A 19,213-nucleotide genomic window follows, 5' to 3' on the forward strand; every position below is an offset into this window, starting at 1 on the left:
CATACACTTCCTGGAGATGACGTGCGCAAGTGGGCATCTTAAGACAGGCTGGTGGGCGTCTGCATACACAAATTGTCTGTGTCTGGTTGGGAAACCCTTGCTTCTCTGCTGGGCATGGACTGAGGGACTGAATCACTAAGGATTGCAGGGGCGTATTTATAATGGGTGCAGTGTGTGCACACCTTGCACCCATATTATACTTACCTCTTTCCGGAGTCGGCGCCGGTGTCAGCGCTGGAAAATGGCCATGTCGGCCATTTTTATGTCGTTTTGCGCATGCACAGCCTGGACCAGCAGAAGCAGGACGTACCGAGCATACAGCGGAGTGCACCTGCTCCGAGAACTGCCAGGACACCTCAGACCTTGCTGCCGTTAGGGAAAGGTAGGGTGAGTCAACCGGTGCTCCGGATTCAGTCTTTAAAGTTCACAGATGCGGGATTCCTGAACAAACACACACACATATATCCAAGGAGTTTTAAACATCATTGTATTTATTTCGTCATTAACGTAATTTCATTTTGTTTGTTTCATACTTATAAGGAGCTTTTTAGATCTCTTTTTTTCATGGTTCATATTAAGTTTACAGTGTGTCAGACATTGCCGGTATTTACATAGTATCACTTTGCTCATTTATATCCCATTCCATATATCATCCTAGATTTTATTTAGTTTAATTTCTTTTAACCACTTATTGGCACAAAAGATCACTATAAGCGCGTCTAAACATACAGAAAAATTATTGAGTTATAATCAGTTTCACTGATTTAACATATTAAACAGCTGCTGAGAACAACATTAGGAGCGCACGACAACACGTATGTAATCTTGAGGATACTTCATTGTATCAAATTGGTGCTGCATCTAATTATCAACTATGTCGGATATCACACATATTCATAGAAATGTTATCAGTGATGATTTCTTTAGCTTAGACCTTAAAGCTAATGATCTACCTAACAAGGAAAAGGGATTTTGTGCCCGCTTCCTAGAGTTTGAGAAATTGTGTATAGCAGAAGCTAAACAATGGTGGGAGATTACCACACTAAGAAGATATATAGATTGCAATCTAATACCGAGAGGTTTGCAAATACAAAAGAACCCCACGTTCATCCCCAGCAATAGTCAGTTCTACATGGATTGGAACAAAATTTTGGACAAAACATCTACAGAACTTATGGAACTAATTATCAAAGACAGAAGTGAATCTTTACAAGACACACAAGATGAAATAAAGAAATATGAACCAGTTAAAAACATGGAGGACTACAAAAAACTGATACAATTCACCAACAATAAAATCGATGAAATGGAAGGAGACATTAACGAAAGAAAGAGAAGGAAATTCTGGAGAGATTTGGAGGACAAGAAAAGGTACGACCCCACAATTTGCAGAAAAATTAACAGGAATGATATTGAACAAAAGCAACCACCTAAGAAAGACAATTTCACACAACAAACACGTGCAACACAGAAGAATTATCTACTCAAAACCCCAGTTTACTCACAGAGGAACAGAACCTATTTACCTTTCAACCACAGAAATTTCAGTTACAATAAAACCCACCAAGCGAGAGAGAATTCACAGAACAATAGATCAAGAACAGCATTTGAGACAGGAAAGAAGGAAGCCATCAAACACAATGAAAAAGAAGCGTACCAGTTAAGACAGAGAATTGCAAATCGGGATTCAATTAATATTCCTATAGAAAATGCCAGCTTAAAGAAAAGAACCAGATTATCTTCAACAGAAGATTTTTTAGAATTTCTGGAAACTGTGGAAGACCCAGGTATTATCCCCCAGTGGAAGAAACTACGAAGAAATTCAATAGAAGAGGAAAAAGAGGAGGAAGGAGATTGTCACATAGAAGATCCCATTCACATGTAGCAGGTACCAACACCACATCAACCGTGAATCATGAAACAAACTGAATTTTTAACCTAAGTTCAATAGAACTTACCAAAGATCAACTGAATCTCCTGAAGAAAGGTCTCAAATTTGCGCCTCAATCTACCCCTAACAAGTTTGAAATGTATATAGACCTACATAAATTCATGAGGAAACTCTGTTTAAAAAAATACTTCCTAAAGAATCCTATCATTAGAAACCATACGGACACTTTAAACGGAGAACTGGAGATTCAACATACACAATTGAAGCCACAAAGCAATTTCTTTCCAAGCCACATGAAAGGACCTATTCTGGAAACTTTCCAATGTCTTGTTGAAGCAGATATAGAGAACATACCCGACAAACCAAAGATGAAGATGGACCTAAACAAAGGGGAAAAAAAGGCTTTAGAGACACTTAAGAAAAACAAAGACATCATCAACAAAGGAGCAGATAAGGGTGGAGGGCTTGTAATTATGGACAAGCATTCATACATAACTGAAACAGAAATACTTTTATCAGACAACACAACCTATGAGAAATTAGAACAAGATCCCACGGAACAGTTCAAAAGGGAATTAAATGAACACCTGGAAGAAGGTTTTAACATAGGTATCCTGAATAAGAGAGAGTTCGAATACCTGAACATCGTTACACCAAGAATACCAGTGTTTTATCAGTTGCCCAAATTACTTAAAGATCCACACAATCCACCAGGCAGACAGATAGTGTCTGGAATACAATCTCTAACCTCCAACCTGTCAGGGTATCTAGATATCTTTTTACAACCACTAGTGACTCAACAAACAAGCTACATCAAAGACACCACAGCAGTACTACAAGATCTGAATAGTATTATCTGGAAAGATTCCTTCTTTTTAGTGACTTGTGATGTGAAATCACTGTATACCTATATATGTCATGCTGACGGATGTGCTCACACTTATCACTACTTAAATCAAAAATCGGATCTTCCAAACCCACAAATTAATTTCATCATGAGTAGTATAGAATTCATACTCAACCATAACTATTTCTGGCATCAGAACCAATTTTTCAAACAAGTAACCGGTACCGCGATGGGTAGTCGATTCGCACCCAGTTACGCAAATCTTTTCATCGCCAAATGGGAGGACGACTTCATTTGGCATAATAACCCATTTCAGAATCACTTGAGACACTGGAAGAGATTAATAGATTACATCATCTTTATCTGGGAAGGAGATGAAAACACTTTAATGCAATTCTTGGAATATCTGAATAACAACGACCTTAATCTTGAGTTCACCCACAATTACAGCAAGAGGTCAATACAATTCTTGGACCTAGAAATATATATAGAGGAGAACTTATTACACATGCGGACCTTCTTCAAAAAAGTAGACTGCAATAACTATCTACTCTCATCAAGCAACCACCATCCCAAATGGATTGGAAATATCCCAGGAGGGCAGTTTCAAAGAATAAAAAGAAATTGCACAAAGAATGAAGAATTTATAACACAAACGGAACTTTTAAAGCAAAGATTTCTTGAGAGGGATTACCCAGAGAAACAAATTGATATCAGCCTTGAAAAGATCAAAAAATTGAACAGGGAAGATCTACTACTATACAAGAAAAAGAAGGAAAATCCGAACAGCATCTTATTTATTACACAATATAATAGCTACACTGAAGGTTTAGAACAAAGCCACTAACAAAGACACTGGCATCTACTAAAATTAGATTCAGATACAAAGGACTTATTACCGATTAAACCAAAAATTGTGTACAAGAGAGCACAAACTCTTCAGAACATGCTAACAGCCAGTTGCATACCACCAGAAAAACCATCCTCCACCTGACTTCAGAAGGGATTCCACTTCTGTTTAGATTGCAAGGTTTGCAAAGAAACTGGAACTAACAGTACGAAAGCAACGAAAACCTTTCGCACCAACACTAGGAATTTGGAATTTGAAATAAAACAAAACCTCTGTTGTAATACAGAAGGTGTTGTTTATTTATTAGAATGTCCTTGTGGATTACAATACATTGGTCGTACCATTAGGAAATTAAAGACAGGATTAGGAGAACATATCATTAACATCAAAAAAGGCTTTACAGCACACAGTGTGTCAAACCATTTTTTACTGCACCATCAGAAGAATCCAAGAGGATTAAAATTCCTAGCAATCAAAAGAGTAGAGAGGGATTGGAGAGGAGGCCAGTTTATAGAAAGAATTTCAAAATGTGAAACAGAATGGATCTACAGAATGGGCCCCCTCCACCCAAAAAGTCTAAACATTGATTTTGACTTAGGAGCTTTCCTTAAGGTCTGAAGAATTCCGAAGACAAAATCAGCCCAATTTTTATATAACCACGGTTGACCTTTTTCATTCAAAACCTGGCAATAATCTGTACATACTATTGTGCTTGATTGGTATCCTAAATGAAATATTACTTACAGCTCCTTTTAATTTTAATTTTAATAGAATTTTTATTTGTAGTTTCACATTTTATTATTATCATTATATTATTACTTTCCACCATATCCGATATTTTTATTTATTTTTATTTTTTATTTTATTTTATTTATATTTACATATTTTTTCTACTACATCATCAATATATATATATTTTCCAAAACATACTTTTTATATTAATAAAGATTAATTTTAGCAAGAAGTGACATTTCAGAAGGAATTAAGCCGTTAATTGAAAATCCCAACAAAGGAGCGAATTAGAACATTTCTCCAGGGATTTAAGGAGGCTAATTCCACATCGCAGACACCTTGAAAAAGTCACTAAGTGACGAAACGCGTTGGTGTAAGTGGGTCCCCGTACTGACGTCATAGACTGAGCAAGCGTGAACGCACGAGGCGGCAAAGACTCCCAATTCCGGCTTGCAGCATAGAGCCAGGGAGAAAGGCACAGCCTGGACCAGCAGAAGCAGGACATACCGAGCATACAGCGGAGTGCACCTGCTCCAAGAACTGCCAGGACACCTCAGACCTTGCTGCCGTTAGGGAAAGGTAGGGTGAGTCAACCGGTGCTCCGGATTCAGTCTTTAAAGTTCACAGATGCGGGATTCCTGAACAAACACACACACATATATCCAAGGAGTTTTAAACATCATTGTCATTAACGTCATTTAATTTTGTTTGTTTCATACTTATAAGGAGCTTTTTAGATCTCTTTTTTTTCATGGTTCATATTAAGTTTACAGTGTGTCAGACATTGCCGATATTTACATAGTATCACTTTGCTCATTTATATCCCATTCCATATATCATCCTAGATTTTATTTAGTTTCATTTCTTCCTACATGTGGCAGCCTGTCCCGCAGCACACAGTCACGGACTAAAGTGCCAGCCTGAGACAGAAGCCCCCCCTCCTATCAATCGCGGGAGCATTGAGACTCCTCACAGCTACCCCCCCGTGAGCTCCTGCTTCTACCGGCTAGGTGGCTGCATCTCCGCTCACTTCATCTGTGGCTCCTGCTCATCCAGGTTTCCCCCTCCTCTGCTGCCGGGTGGCTGTGCCCTTATCAGCTGGGCCTGTGGCTCCTGTTTGCTGTGGATCTGCTGCTGCAGTGCTCCCTATCAATCCAGCTCTCAGCACACGCCTACTCAGAGGCCCCAGGGATCTGCAGGACCAGTCACCTAGGATATCACACCCACTGAACTCCGACTTGAGGCTCTGGATCTCAGCAGCTGCCTACAGTATGTCCTGCTGAGCTGCAGCTTGCTGTCTTCCCCAGTGGAATCCATCCAGACATCCTTCTCCAATCCAGGTACTGTGCACTTCACCAATTACTGTTATTCAGAGCACAGCTATTTTTCTATGTCAGCAGCATCTGGGCAGTATCCACCAGCTTGTTCAATTTTCTGGTGTTCACCTCTGTTGGATACTGTATCCCTACCATGGCTCTCTTATTGCTGCACTCTCATTTTACTCACTTTCCATTGCCAGGGTGAGATGTCCCAGACTTCAACAGTAGTACCACTGGTTTTTTTGTTGTTGTTTTTTTATATTTCACCATACCAATGCCTTGCTAGTCATTGAGTGTCGCTTCCTGAGCTTCTTTCTCCTAGCAAGTTTACCCTTCATCAGCTGTATTATTGGAACACGTCATTGTTTTTTTAATCGACATGAATAAAACCCAACCTAGGGGGAGGAAAGAGGCTCAAGCCGCAAATCACACATCATTTTAGTAAACAGGATAAATCGGGATCCACCAATTCTCAATCTGTCTCCCCCTGCCACTCCACTGACTCCGTCATGGACCAAGAGGAAGCACCGGCTACTAAGAAAAATATCTCAGATCTCAGGATCCTGCTTGTGACTCTTAACAACACCCTTATCGCTGAACTCCACAAGCTGGTAGGCGAATTGAAGCAGAACATCTCCGTTCTTGATAAATGTACTACACTGTTAGAAGCCACCACCTCCCAGCATTCTACCTTCCAATCTGAAACCTGCAGAGATTTGGAATATCTTAGCCGCGAACTTGATTTTATGAAGGAGAAGAATGAGGATCTTGAGAATAGAGAACGACTCAGTGGTGCCTTCCCTGTCCCCTTTAGATATAGGCATTGAACGTGCACACCGTGCTCTACGCCCCAAACCTAAAGAATTTGAGCCTCCTAGAGATGTGGTCCTATGTTTTCTGTCCTTTCGTACTAAGGAACAAATTCTATATGTGAGCCGTAATGCTGCTTTCATAACCTTTGAAACTTCAAATTTTTCAAGATCTTGCCCCTATTACCATAGCCAAACGTAGGGATCTCAGGGAAGTTACACTTGCCCTCCGAGAACATGGCTACAAATACCGCTTGTGATTCCCTTTTCATCTTTTTGTGGAGATTGGAGGTCATCAACATGTTAACCGATCCCCAGATGAAGGCAAATAATTGCTCCAACAGTTGCATCTGCGCTCTGCTCCTCCTGACCCTTCTTCGACTGTTGGAGAAGATGATCCAATTACTTGAAATGTTGTGATCTATACATACCTAATTTTGTCGTGCTGATGCCTGTGGGTTTTGGTGGCTTTGTCACTGAATATGCCTCCCTTTTGTGCCATGCTATGTTGGCTATATGCCCCCGTACACCTGGGAATCCATCGTTTGGGTACCGCCTAATTATCCTTTCCATTTTGTAATTCTTATTACACTAGTGTTTGACTGTTCTATGTTTAATATGTTTGTGCTTGCTACTTCTGCTATATTTCATGGCCCTGGAAGCATATCTCTATGTCTTGGTTCTTTTATCTGTTATCATTTCCTCCACCCCTCCCTTTTAGTTTTCTTTCTTTCTTTTTATTTTTCTCTCTCTCTCTCTCCCTCCCCTCCCCATAAGCGCTCTATGTTGTTTTCTTATGTCCATTCCCACTGTGGTGACATTTTTTTTTTTTGCAGGAGACACATTTTAAGCAGGCGGGTCATCCCTCTACTTGACGGTTCCCAGCAGCTCACTATTTGAGCCATAGATCCAAGCGTTGCAGGGTAGCAATCCTGATTCCTTTATTCTGTTCCTTTTAAGCTGCTTGACTGGCTCCATGATGAGAATGGCCGTTTCCTCATGTTGAAGGGTCACATCAGTGGAAAAGACATCACCTCAGAGACAGTGCATGCTCCAAACTCAGGTCAGTCTGCTTTTTTCCATAGCTTCTTTTTAGAGCTCCAGAATTTCTGCCACAGGTCATATTAAGGGGTGATTTCAACACAATTCTCTCAAAAACCCTGGATTGTTTATCAATTGATGGAATAACTATCTCATCTAGTCCCAAGGTGTGCTGTCTTGGAGTTACTCATCCCTCTCCTTCAAACCACATATCCAGAACCTCTCGCAGTCCTGTCGTTTCCATCTCAAAAATATTTCTAAGATCAGACCCTATCTCACCCAGGATGCTACAAAGACCCTCATACACTCACTGGTCACCTCCAGATTGGACTACTGTAACCTCCTCCTATCTGGCCTCCCCAAATCTCATCTCTCTCCTCTCCAGTCTATCCTTAATGCTGCTGCATGGCTTATCTTTCTCTCCAAATGCTCTACATCTGCCTTCCCCTCCTACAAGCCCTCCACTGGCTCCCCTTCCCTTTTAGAACCCAATTTAAGGTTCTCACGCTCGCTTACAAAGCCCTCACCCAATCTTCCCCCATATACATCTCTGATCTCATCTCCCTTCTCCTCTCCTCCTCGCCGCTTTGAGACCAATTCTACCCCTGATGTTTCTATGGGGACAGTGTGGGAGGCACATAAAGCAGTGATTAGGGAGGATTTTGAATGGTCGGATTCAACAATTGGAAGCAGAACATAAACGCACTCATTCTGCTTCGATACTGCGACAACTTGATAAGGCCAGAGGTGAGCTACATAATATCTTAGCTGAAAAAAACTGAAAAAAGTCTTTGCTGGCTTGGGCAGAAATTTTATGAAAAAGGCAACAAAACGAACACCCTGTTAGCTAATAAATTGAGAGCTAAAAGTGCTGCTCAAGCAATAGTTTCTCTGAAAGATAGCTCAGGTAGATTGTCTTATGATCCTAAAGTTATTAATCAGACATTCAAAGTGTACTATGAGCATTATATAATCTGCCCACATCCTCTGATCCTTCCACATCTGCACGGCACTGTAAGGAATACCTTGCTTCATGTAACCTCCCATCCATTAGCTCCCACACGGCACTTATTCTTGATTGGGATATTTCAATAGAAGAAGTTTCTCAGGCTCTTAAAACCCAAAAGTCTTTGAAGGCCCTTGGCCCAGATGGCTTCCCAGTGATTTATTACAAATCCTTTGTGACCACTTTAATCCTTCGTCTAACAAACCTATTTAATTATATCTTAGAGGGGTCTCTTTTCCATTCTGAATCTACCAAATCCAAAATCATTGTCATTCCTAAGCCTGACAAGGCCCATACCTTGTGCTCTAACTTCAGACCCATTTCCCTCTTGAACACAGACATCAAATTATTTGCCAAGATTTTGGCGAACAGACTAAATGAGATTTTGCCTATATTAATTGATCCGGATCAAGTAGGTTTTATACCACATCACCAGGGACTGGACAATACTCGTAGAACTATCGATCTTATCCACAGTATCAATCGCTCCCAATTACCTTCGGTGATTCTCGCGATTGACGGAGAGAAAGCGTTCAACTAGGTTTCCTGGCCGTTTTTGTTCTACACGTTAGAAGCATTTGGTTTCTGTGATCGTTTTCTACACGCTGTCCAGTCTCTCTATCAACATCCATTCTCTATGATCACATCTAATGGTATTTGTTCAGAAGTTTTCAGGTTGGGAAATGGGACTAGGCAGGATGCCCTCTCTCGCCTCTGTTGTTTGCACTTTGCATCGATCCATTCGCTGCACGCATTAGAACTAATCCTAATATCACTGGAGTATCCTTGGTGTGTCACCAGTATAAGATATCGCTATTTGCTGATGATGTGCTACTCACACTTTCCAACCCGACTGTGTCTCTCCCATCCTTGTTTCAGGAGTAGCACCAATTTGGTGCTCTTTCAGGTTACAAGGTTAACGAAGAAAAGTCTGAAGCGCTCTCCCTGCATGTCCCGCGTCAAATTAGGGCTGGCTTGGAATCCACCTATAAATTTCAATGGCGTCCCACAAAGATTCGATATTTAGGAATCTATATCACAAAACAGCACTCCCATTTATATCATGCAAACTATACCCCCCTTCTTCAGAGGCTAAAGCAGGACATATCAACCTGGAACTCATTGTACATATCTTGAGTAGGTAGGTTAAATGCAGTGAAAATGAACGACCTCCCTAGACTTTTATATCTATTCCAAACACTTCCCGTACGAGTCCCTATGCATGTACTACAGTCCCTGCAAACTTTGTTTGGGAAGTTTATCTGGGGGGGCAAAAAAACACACTTGAGCCATTTGACTTTGTCCAAGTCTACGGATACTGGCGGTTTAGGCCTTCATTAGCTGCAGAACTATTCCTATGCCACCCAATTGAGACATATCATCTTGTGGCACTCTCCTCCTCGTACCAAGAAATGGGTAGATATCGAAAGTGCTTCATCCCCAAATTTGGGTGTAGACTTTCTCCCCTGGCTACCGCGTATTCACAAACCGGCCTCGACCTACACTCATCCTTCTATCCAATTTACACTGTCGACTTGGGACGCAATTAATAGACGTTTCTCACTGACATCCTACCCGTCTCCCTTAACACCTCTTTGGAAACACCCTCTATTCCCCCCGGGTTTTTCTACTAGATGGGCAGCACCTTGGCTCTCTTCTGGGATTACGCTTTTTTTGCTTTTTTCTGGAGAGTTTGCTCCACCCACATTTGCAGACCTTCAGGAATGCTCTAACCTCCCCTCCACACTTCATTACCCCTATTTACAAATTACCCATTTCATCCAAACCCAATGCCATTCCAGGAATCTCCACCGGCCTACCCCGTTTGAACGCCAGTGCCTGTACTCTGTGGGACGTAAGGGTGCTCTCGCCGTGTTATAGCATGCTATCATAGCTCCTGAACAACCCCCTAAAGAAACTTTTGAAGTAGCCAGGGAACGTGACCTCGGGTTACAATTGGACGATAAGGGATGGTCCCGCATCTGACAGCGGATTGCTAAAGCTTCCATTAGTGTCAGCATCAGAGAAACAGCTTTCAAAGTATATACCCGATGGTACTTAACTCCTGAAAGGTCACATCGTTTGTATCCACATTCTTCTGATCAGCGTTGACGCAACTGTGGCATGGTGGGCTCTTTTTTCCACATTTGGTGGGACTGCCCTGTGATCCAACAGTCTTGGTCTATGACAGTAAATTTAATGTCAGCGGTTACTTCATGTGCTGTTCCCATGGACCCGCTTGTACTTTTGCTTCATGAGCCCTTACGTTCGGCGTCAAAAGTTGAGAATAAAATGATTGTACATATGTATAATGCCTCTAAACTCTTAATAGCTAAACACTGGAAATCGCCTCAATCTCCTTCCAAAACTGCTCTAATCAACAGATGATGGTATGTTTCCTCTATGGATTACATTACCTCCCTTTTAAACAATACTGTGTCCGCATACCAACATGTATGGAATCCTTGGTTTACTTTTCACACTTCTTCCTGCCAGGAGCCTCTCTGTGATACTCTTATTGTGTCTCAGCACTGCCATATCCTATCTTTCTTCCTCCCCCACCCATTATTTCCTTTTTCTTTATTGATTTTTATACAATTAACTTCTGTTTCCTCTCATTTTTCTTTTTATTTATTTTTGCTTTAACAAGAGTCTCTGACGCATTGTTTCATTTTTGGAATATCTGTTGTTCTGTAAGAAAATGTAAACATGACTACTGTACAAGTTGTTGTTATGTTGTAATGTAAGATTGGTGAGATCCTCTGAATGTTACTTTTTATAATATTTTGTATCCCACTTTTTGATATTTGATACTTACTGTATCTTTAACTGTCATGTAGTGTCTTTAAAATAAAAGATTTAAAAAAAGAAATATATCTTAGCTTATACAGAGGACAAGTGGAGATGTTGTCCATAGCAATCAGATCATAGCAGAGTCAAACGCAGGATTTCTAGAGGGGGGGCTCGAAATGGTTGATTTTAGAGCAAGTGTGGCCAGTATATGAAGAGGGCATAATTCGCACTTATCCAGCTTTATTATGCACTCTATCATTATACAGTATTAATAAGTCACCCTGTTGATGGTCTATAGCAGTGCAATCTTTACAGTGCATGTTTTCCAGATCTCCTAGTTGGTACACAGGTGCATTTATCACTGGCTGACACATGTTAAAAGATTCACAGGTGGTACTAACTATTTTATTTGTGATACTGAGAAGAACACGCAGCACTAGTAAAATTCTATTATATTACTATTTCTACTGAGGTCATGGTGTGGGCTGGGGAGGGGGGTTTCCTCCAAGCCCCTCTGCATCCCTGCACCCTCCCCCAGTGTCTGCCATCGGGCATCTGGCAGTCCGGCCACACCTCCCACCTGGCATCTGCAGACAGAAGCAGCTGCCGGGGAAATGTAAATTAACCACCCCCGAACCCCCCAGTGTAGCTGGCGGCTGCTCAGAGGAGCAGCCACTGGGGAAATCAAAGTTCCGATCATCGATTGACCGATATAATAAAAATAGATGTTATTGTTATGTGTTTCAAAATATATATATAAATTTAATTTTTTTATAAAATCTTAAATAAAAGTATAATACTAAAAGTTTTGGATAAGTTTTAAATAGATATTCTTGACATAGTTCAGCCATTAAAAAAAAACAAAGACAAACAAAAAAAACTAAAAAAACCACCATTTCTGAGCGCTTTTTGGAGTACAAAATAAGTAGTTAGGAGACAAAAAGGAGAAGTGTCGGATTTTACCTTAAGTCCACAGTTTCTACAAACTGTACTTTATACTCTTTACTTCATGAAATACAAATTAATGGGTGTGGCGCATCCTTGTGGGAATTTAGGTTTCGCTTTCTACAGACATTAAACAGAGCATTTGGCAAGCTGCACCTGCACTGTACAAGAAGAAACTCCAGGGAGAGCAGCGACAAATCCACACGTGTATTACAGCCCATTTACCTCACATGCATCTGTACACATGGCCAGCAAAAAGAAATACATAAAGAAATGCATGAATATATTTAAGGGCAAAGATGCTCCTCAGACAGAACGTGATCATCTTCTTGCTGGAAGCCAACCCAACAGAACCTCCACTGTAATTAAAATGAAAGAATTTTTTAAGGATCTTGTAATTCCGAAGAAAAAAAAGGAATTCATTTCTGAGTGGAGTGAGCAATGCAAATCCACAGGTAAGGGCGGACATGTCTAATACGCGGCATTTATTGTTTACAACATTCATAGCCTAGTGCAGGCTCAGATGAGGGGTAACTACGTGTCCCAGCAAGCCCTGATAGCAACTAGGATTGTGAGAACTCATGCCAATCTGATTTCTGGTTTACTTAATACATGTTATCTAAATTATTCAGCACACAGGTGAAAAGATTTATTGCTGACAGAATGAATAAACATAAGTTGTAAATCATCTTATTTCAAATTTAGGCGGCATTTTGAGGCTGTATTAACTGCAGATCTTTCAGTTCATTTAATTAGAGAAGCAAGTAAAAATCTTCATTTTGTTAGTGTTTTTCCACTTGTTAGAAAGTTCATTATTGTTTAGAGCAAGTGGCACTGATGCTATTGCTGTACATAAGAGAGCACTTTGCTGACACAATGAACCCTTCCCTTTAGTTGCTAATAAAAAAAAAATACAACCCAAATGCTTAGTTGTCCTTTCTGTTAAGCTTATTTTATATATATATATTTTTTTTATGCAAATGTAAAACACTTTGGGTTGATAAATATTTTTTGTGTAAATGAAATGAATATCTAGAAATAGGCTCTTGCCGGAAGGTGAGCACCGATAAGAAAAAGATATGGAAGAAATGAGCGCAAAAGGATAAAATTAACACAGTATTTATTCCTATACCTTAATTAAAATATCACTTGCATATAATGATAAAACGGATAATAAAATACAAAAAATGAGAGAATAAAAAGTGGAATGAGTCAAATGTAAAAACAAACTTTCACATAAAAAAGATCAACATAGAAAAAGTGAATAATAAATGTCCAATGTTTTTATAGGTTATTACTACAGCATGTAGTCTGGTACAGTAATCAGTCCTCACTGTGAGAGATCTCTCCGATTGGGTAATGTGATTAATGCAGGATCCTGCTCTCCATAGTGAGAACCTTATATATCCCCGTAAGGTGTTGGGAATCGATTACTTTGTATCTTTTTTTAGTCAGTATTATAAACCAATGCTAGATGCAGTAGCAACAGATTAACAATGAACAAGACTCAGGGGTGGTCTCCAGGAGCCTAGATTACTCACGATACTGTGGTCCCGGTCCCACAGCACTTCTGTGGCATTTGTCCCGCAGTGCTTGTGCAGGGGATTTTTCAATATGCTCACTGTCCTTTTGCTGAATTTAAGGCCTGCTTAATTAATTAATTAAAAGTTTACTTCTGTACTTTTTTTTTTCATTTCTGCCCCCTCTGTCAGCTCAGCATGAGGGCGTGTCACGGGAAAGTGGGTGGTACGATAGGCGTGGTGATGTGATCACATCATCGTGGCCCCTGACACACAATGTCATTATCACTGGGTAAATGGACTTGCCCACTTTTCCAGACACCCAGGACCGCCACATGATTTTTTAGGAGCCTCCTGACTATTCCAGGAGAGTAGGAAAGTATGAAGTTCATTGTAAAATATGATAACTAGGAGCTGATTGGTTGCTAGGGGAAACTTCTCCACTGGTCCACTTCTCCACTCGTTGGCATGCTTGAAACATATTCCCCATGGTTACTACAGACTCACTTCCTTCCATTTGTAGGCATCACTGAGAGCCCCACTGCAGCAAACAGTACAACAAAAATGTATTACTGATTTCATAAAAAATGTTGCAGGGACCACTGAGTATTGCACTGTCCTACACTAGTGTTTGCAGCTGGGCGCATGCGTGAGTTCCCTTATTTTTAAAACCTTCATACAATGAAAATGTTTTATTTAATAAATACTAAAGATTTAAAGGGAATGTCCTGCTTTAGACTTCAGTTTGTATCAAAAATGTTTCTGGGGTCTATTCATTGTGATACCCCGATAATTAACATTGCAACTCGATGCGAGCGAAGGAGAAATTCATAATTGCTCCAGAGTGAATCTTTTCACTGCTGCTTACAGAGCTGTGAAACCAGTGCGCCTGCATGACCTAGAGTTCACGCAGGCGCATAAAAGCCCAGGCGTCCAGCGGTAATAGCCGGACAGGGGTGGAGGGATAAAAAAGGATCCCTCTTCGCACCCCGTGACTGAAGATAGCGAATGCTCCCGTAGTCAAGCTCAGAAAATATTGTATTTTTCGGGGCTTGATTAATTTCTGTCCCCATACCAGTGTAAGGGGACAGCGGGCCATATATCTTCTGCATTACCTTTTTGATAAATGGCCTGAAAACTTAATTTCTACAAAAGCAGGTGAAAATGTTCATTATCACCTGCTTTTGTAGAAATGAAGTGATAATAAATAGAGCCCCATGTCTTCAAACACCCTTCTTTGATATGTCTAAAAAAAAGTTATCTACAGTAAACAGTATTATGTTTAACACTGTATTCTAGAAGCCTTACTTTATTTTTTATATTATTTAAATTATGCCTCTCTAGCTGATGCTGATGATAATTACCACTATTCTCAACTCTTAAGGGGCCCACTGGAATTTTCAAGGTATATCTTTTGTCTTTCATCTTTCAGAAAAACATCTGCTAATGGATAGGCCCCTTTACATTTTGCCCTGTTTAGAGCCATATTAAGCATAATTGCCTACCCCCCCGAAGTCTCCTGATTTTTCGGGTAACCCCCAACATCCCCGGAAGGGTAGGCACTTCTCCCGCATTCTGCTCACTTCCTAGTGAGTTCGGCGGGTCCGTGCATTGGGGGCGGGGCCTAAGATGCGGTTATACGAGAATCGCCTCATTTAGCCTCGCCCTGTAATTAAAATATCCGACATTCGTGGCGATTTCCTGCAAGGGGGTGAGGCTTAAAGAAGCGAGCCGACCGGCCCCATCCCAACTCCGCCCACCTGTTTCTCCTCCCCAGGCTTCTCCCGGGGAGGAGAATTTATAAGACGGCAAGCATGATATTAAGACCAGATGTAGCCTTAAGTAGGCTCCTAGATTTGGGGTCTCCATGTCAAGCCCTATTACACAGCTCATTATCAGTCACATTGCATTATCCATCTCCCAGACTTATTGCACTGCCCAATACATATCTCAGCCTCACTACAGACCACATTGCCTATCTATTGTCACGACCAGAGCTGTTTTACCTGGTGAGTCGTGGTCTCTGCCTGTGCGGGTGCTTTGGCGCAGTCCTACCGGTGGGGGTGCTGGTTTCTGGAAGTTGGCGCGAGGTGAGCATGGATGTCCTAAAGGTACAGGCCAAGTGGTGATAGGTGACACTGGCAGCGATGTCACGCTTGGGGCGGCTGGGCGCCGCCATCTTGGTTTTGGGCATGTGACCTGAATGGGCCAATTAGGTCGGAGCTTCTGGTGTGAACTCTCAGCAGCCAATCATGTACATTCCCATGGTACTTAAGGGTGTTCAGCACACCCTCTAGTTGTCAGTGCAATGTATACACAGCATAGCTGTGTGAGAGGTCTCTGTGCTCCCTAGCTCGTTTGTTATTGCAGTCCCAGCTGTGACTCGTTACCTGCTCTGTCTCCTTCTCAGGCTGTTCCTGGATACCCGCATCTACCCTGCTATACCCTGATACTTACCTCACTGTTGTGACTCCGTCAGCTCTCCGGATTCAGAGCCCACTCCTATAACACAGACTTCTGTTCCTCAGTAACCCATACCTGCCGACTTTCTGGCTGCTGCTTCCGGGAGGGAGCAGCCAGATCGTCAGGATGGGGTGTGTGGCCGGGACAAGGGGGAGTGGCCATGCGGGTGACAGCACTTGTAAGCGTGGCAGGGTAACACGATTGCATCAGTCTGGCCCTGCCCCCGCTACACAATGACAATAAAATAGGCATTGTGAAGCAGGGGGCGGGGCCAAAATGATGCGAATCACGTCACCCCCCCCACTGCAGGGGTTATTGCGGGGGGATAGGAGGGGAGAATTGCCTGCCTTCCCAGGAGGTCGGGAGCGGCACACGATTTTCGGGAGGCTCCAGACCAAATCGGGAGGGTAGGCAAGTATGCAGCAACCCCTCCATTGGACTTGCTGCTTCTCTGCCTGTCACTGATTTTCAGCTGCACTATTTGGATTTGCTTTTCTGCCAAGACTTTTGTTTCTGCCTCACATCACTCGGACTTGATCATTTACTGCCAGTTACCTGTTTACTACCATTTTGTGAATAATAATACTTCAATTAAACCTGCTGCATTTCTATACTGCACACCCATTCCTATTTCTTCTCCTGCATCCACCCTGGGTTCAAATATAACCCAGACCTGACATCTATGTTACTTACCCCTTTGCCCAACCACTCTGCACATCACATAGCACAACCCATATGCTCAGTTGTGCAAGTATGTCAGATGTTTTGTAAACAATACACTGCTTTTCCAGCGATATTTAATATTTAATTATTAATTCTGTTCTAGATAAAAACTTCAGGCGTTTCATGACCAAAATGCAATTTTGCGATGCCTGTTTATTCATCTATAATTTGGAGCAGAATGGCACAGAGGACGGAAGCGAATTATATAAGGAGGTAGCTCAGAAGATGTGGGAGACTGTGATCCAGGCCCTTGATGGAGATAACAGCCAGTCTGCAGGGCTTCAGTCCGTCGCTGTCTGCATCAGATGGGCTAAGCAGGAAAAATGTCCCAGCGCGCCTGACTGGATCCCACGTGAATGGCAGAATGACCTGGAGGTTCTTTTTGAAAACTACATCATGAAGCACATGCCAAAGTTTGTTCACAGAGAAATGAATAAAGGGTGTCTAGTAAATCATTTGGATGAACTTAAAACAAAATTGTCAGAGATCATAACTAAACTGGATCTGCTTCCAAATGATATGTCTGCCAGTTGTTTGACATGCTTGTGTGATTACATGTGTATCCACCTAACCTCTTTGTCAGATACACAATTAAATTATGAAGAACATGTTTTGCTGTATAAAAGGGCCAAGAGTCTACAAAGAAGGTGAGTTCTGATTTGACTTGTGTTGTTATGCTATGCACAACAGGGCTGTGTCTAAACAATATGGCTTACATTGTGAAATAAGCAAACAGTATGGCTGCCAGTGTGACCTCTGCAAACAATATGGCTTCCAGTGTGACCTCTGCAAACAATATGGCTTCCAGTGTGACCTCTGCAAACAATATGGCTTCCAGTGTGACCTATGCAAACAATGTGGCTTTTAGTGTGACCTATGCAAACAATATAGATATGGCTTATTGGCTTCCACTATGAACTGTGCAAACAATATGGCTTGCGTGCTGCTCTGTAATTCCATCCCTCTCTGAATCAGGACCAGAGTCAGATAGTGTTTCCTAACCTCGGTCCTCAAGGCACACTAAAGGCTCATACACACTAGACAATAAAGTAAACGACATGGACGATAACAATATCGTTATCGTTCATATCATCCATATCGTTCATGTGTGTGTTAACGATGCGAACTCCCGCGGATCATTAATGATGTCTTCCATCGCCCGAACTTGCAGGACTTGCAAGTTCAGGGATGTGGCAAGGTGACGTAGCTGAACGATATCGTTCAGTGCGTATGCCCAAAGTCATTTGCCCGGGAGAGCCCGGGCAAACAAGGTTTAACACTTAACACTCATGGAGCATATCGTTAAGTGTGTATGAGCCTTAACAGTCCAGGATTTAGTGATTTCCATGCTTGAGCACAGATGGTTAAATCAAAATAACTGAGGTACTAATTAAGACACCTGTGCTCAAGTATGACTATCCTTAAAACCTGGACTGTTAGTGTGCCTTAAGGACCGTGGTTGGGAACCCCTGGCTAACAGTGTACTCTACAGGGAAGGGGGAGACAAACAGAAGACAGGAGTGGGCCAATGTTATCGAGTATTCTCTCTAGCTAGTGTAATATTATTACTGTTGGTTGTTTATAATGAAGTGTAGTGTAGCATACAGTCTAATATAAAGCATAGGCAGCTACTTTGAAACTCCCTTTCGGAATCACATCTTTATGCAACGCACGAATGACCTGATGATGCAAATCACATCATCAAGGTCTCGCCTACATGACATGAAAGAGAACTCGGTGAAATGCACTAAAGTTGCCCTGAAAACTGTGGCATCATACAACAGGGACCAGGGCCATGATGATTCGTAGCACCCCAGAACTTCCCTGATGGACCTCCCCCTTCATCACCTCCAGAGGAACCAGAGTAAAATGTCAGAAAGTTCCAAGCATTCAGTTACTGTGTTGTGCTGCCTGCTGCTTCCACAGCAATAGGAGATAGGTGAGAAAAAGTGTTCAGAGAGAATCTTGTGAACTAGAGTCAGTATCAACTGATTCCTCCGCTCCCCCCTCCTGCATTCCCCGGCCAACCATTTGAGGCTATTCCCAGGAATGGGTATGTAGTGTGCAAATGATCCAGGATTGCAGGTGCCAGTATTTCTCCCCTCTCCGCAAAACCCCCCCTCTCCCCACACACACCTGGCACAGGCCCACATATGCTGCCATTACCTCCGGGAGTTCTGCCACTGTACAAATCCTTGCATGATCTACTGCTTTGCACTTTTGGAAATTATCTTTTGCACCTAGAAATGGCCCCACATGAGTGGTTTTCAACCA

The 19,213-nt window shown here is 41.8% G+C and overlaps 1 protein-coding gene across 2 annotated transcripts in view; it reads left to right on the top strand.

Moving 5' to 3' along the window:
• The first annotated feature begins 12,441 nt into the window (after positions 1-12,441).
• Positions 12,442-19,213, top strand: part of TNFAIP2 (TNF alpha induced protein 2) — a 40,980-nt gene continuing 34,208 nt past the window's right edge. For both annotated transcript variants that reach the window (XM_088455318.1, XM_088455319.1), the window contains exons 1-2: positions 12,442-12,688; positions 17,043-17,586. In XM_088455318.1, the coding sequence (XP_088311444.1) occupies positions 12,478-12,688; positions 17,043-17,586 (755 nt within the window). In that variant the 5' untranslated portion in view covers positions 12,442-12,477. The remainder of the gene's footprint in view (positions 12,689-17,042; positions 17,587-19,213) is intronic.

Source organism: Taudactylus pleione, unplaced genomic scaffold (assembly GCF_031769625.1).
Source record: "Taudactylus pleione unplaced genomic scaffold, aTauple2 ptg000652l, whole genome shotgun sequence".
Lineage (NCBI taxonomy): Eukaryota > Metazoa > Chordata > Amphibia > Anura > Myobatrachidae > Taudactylus > Taudactylus pleione.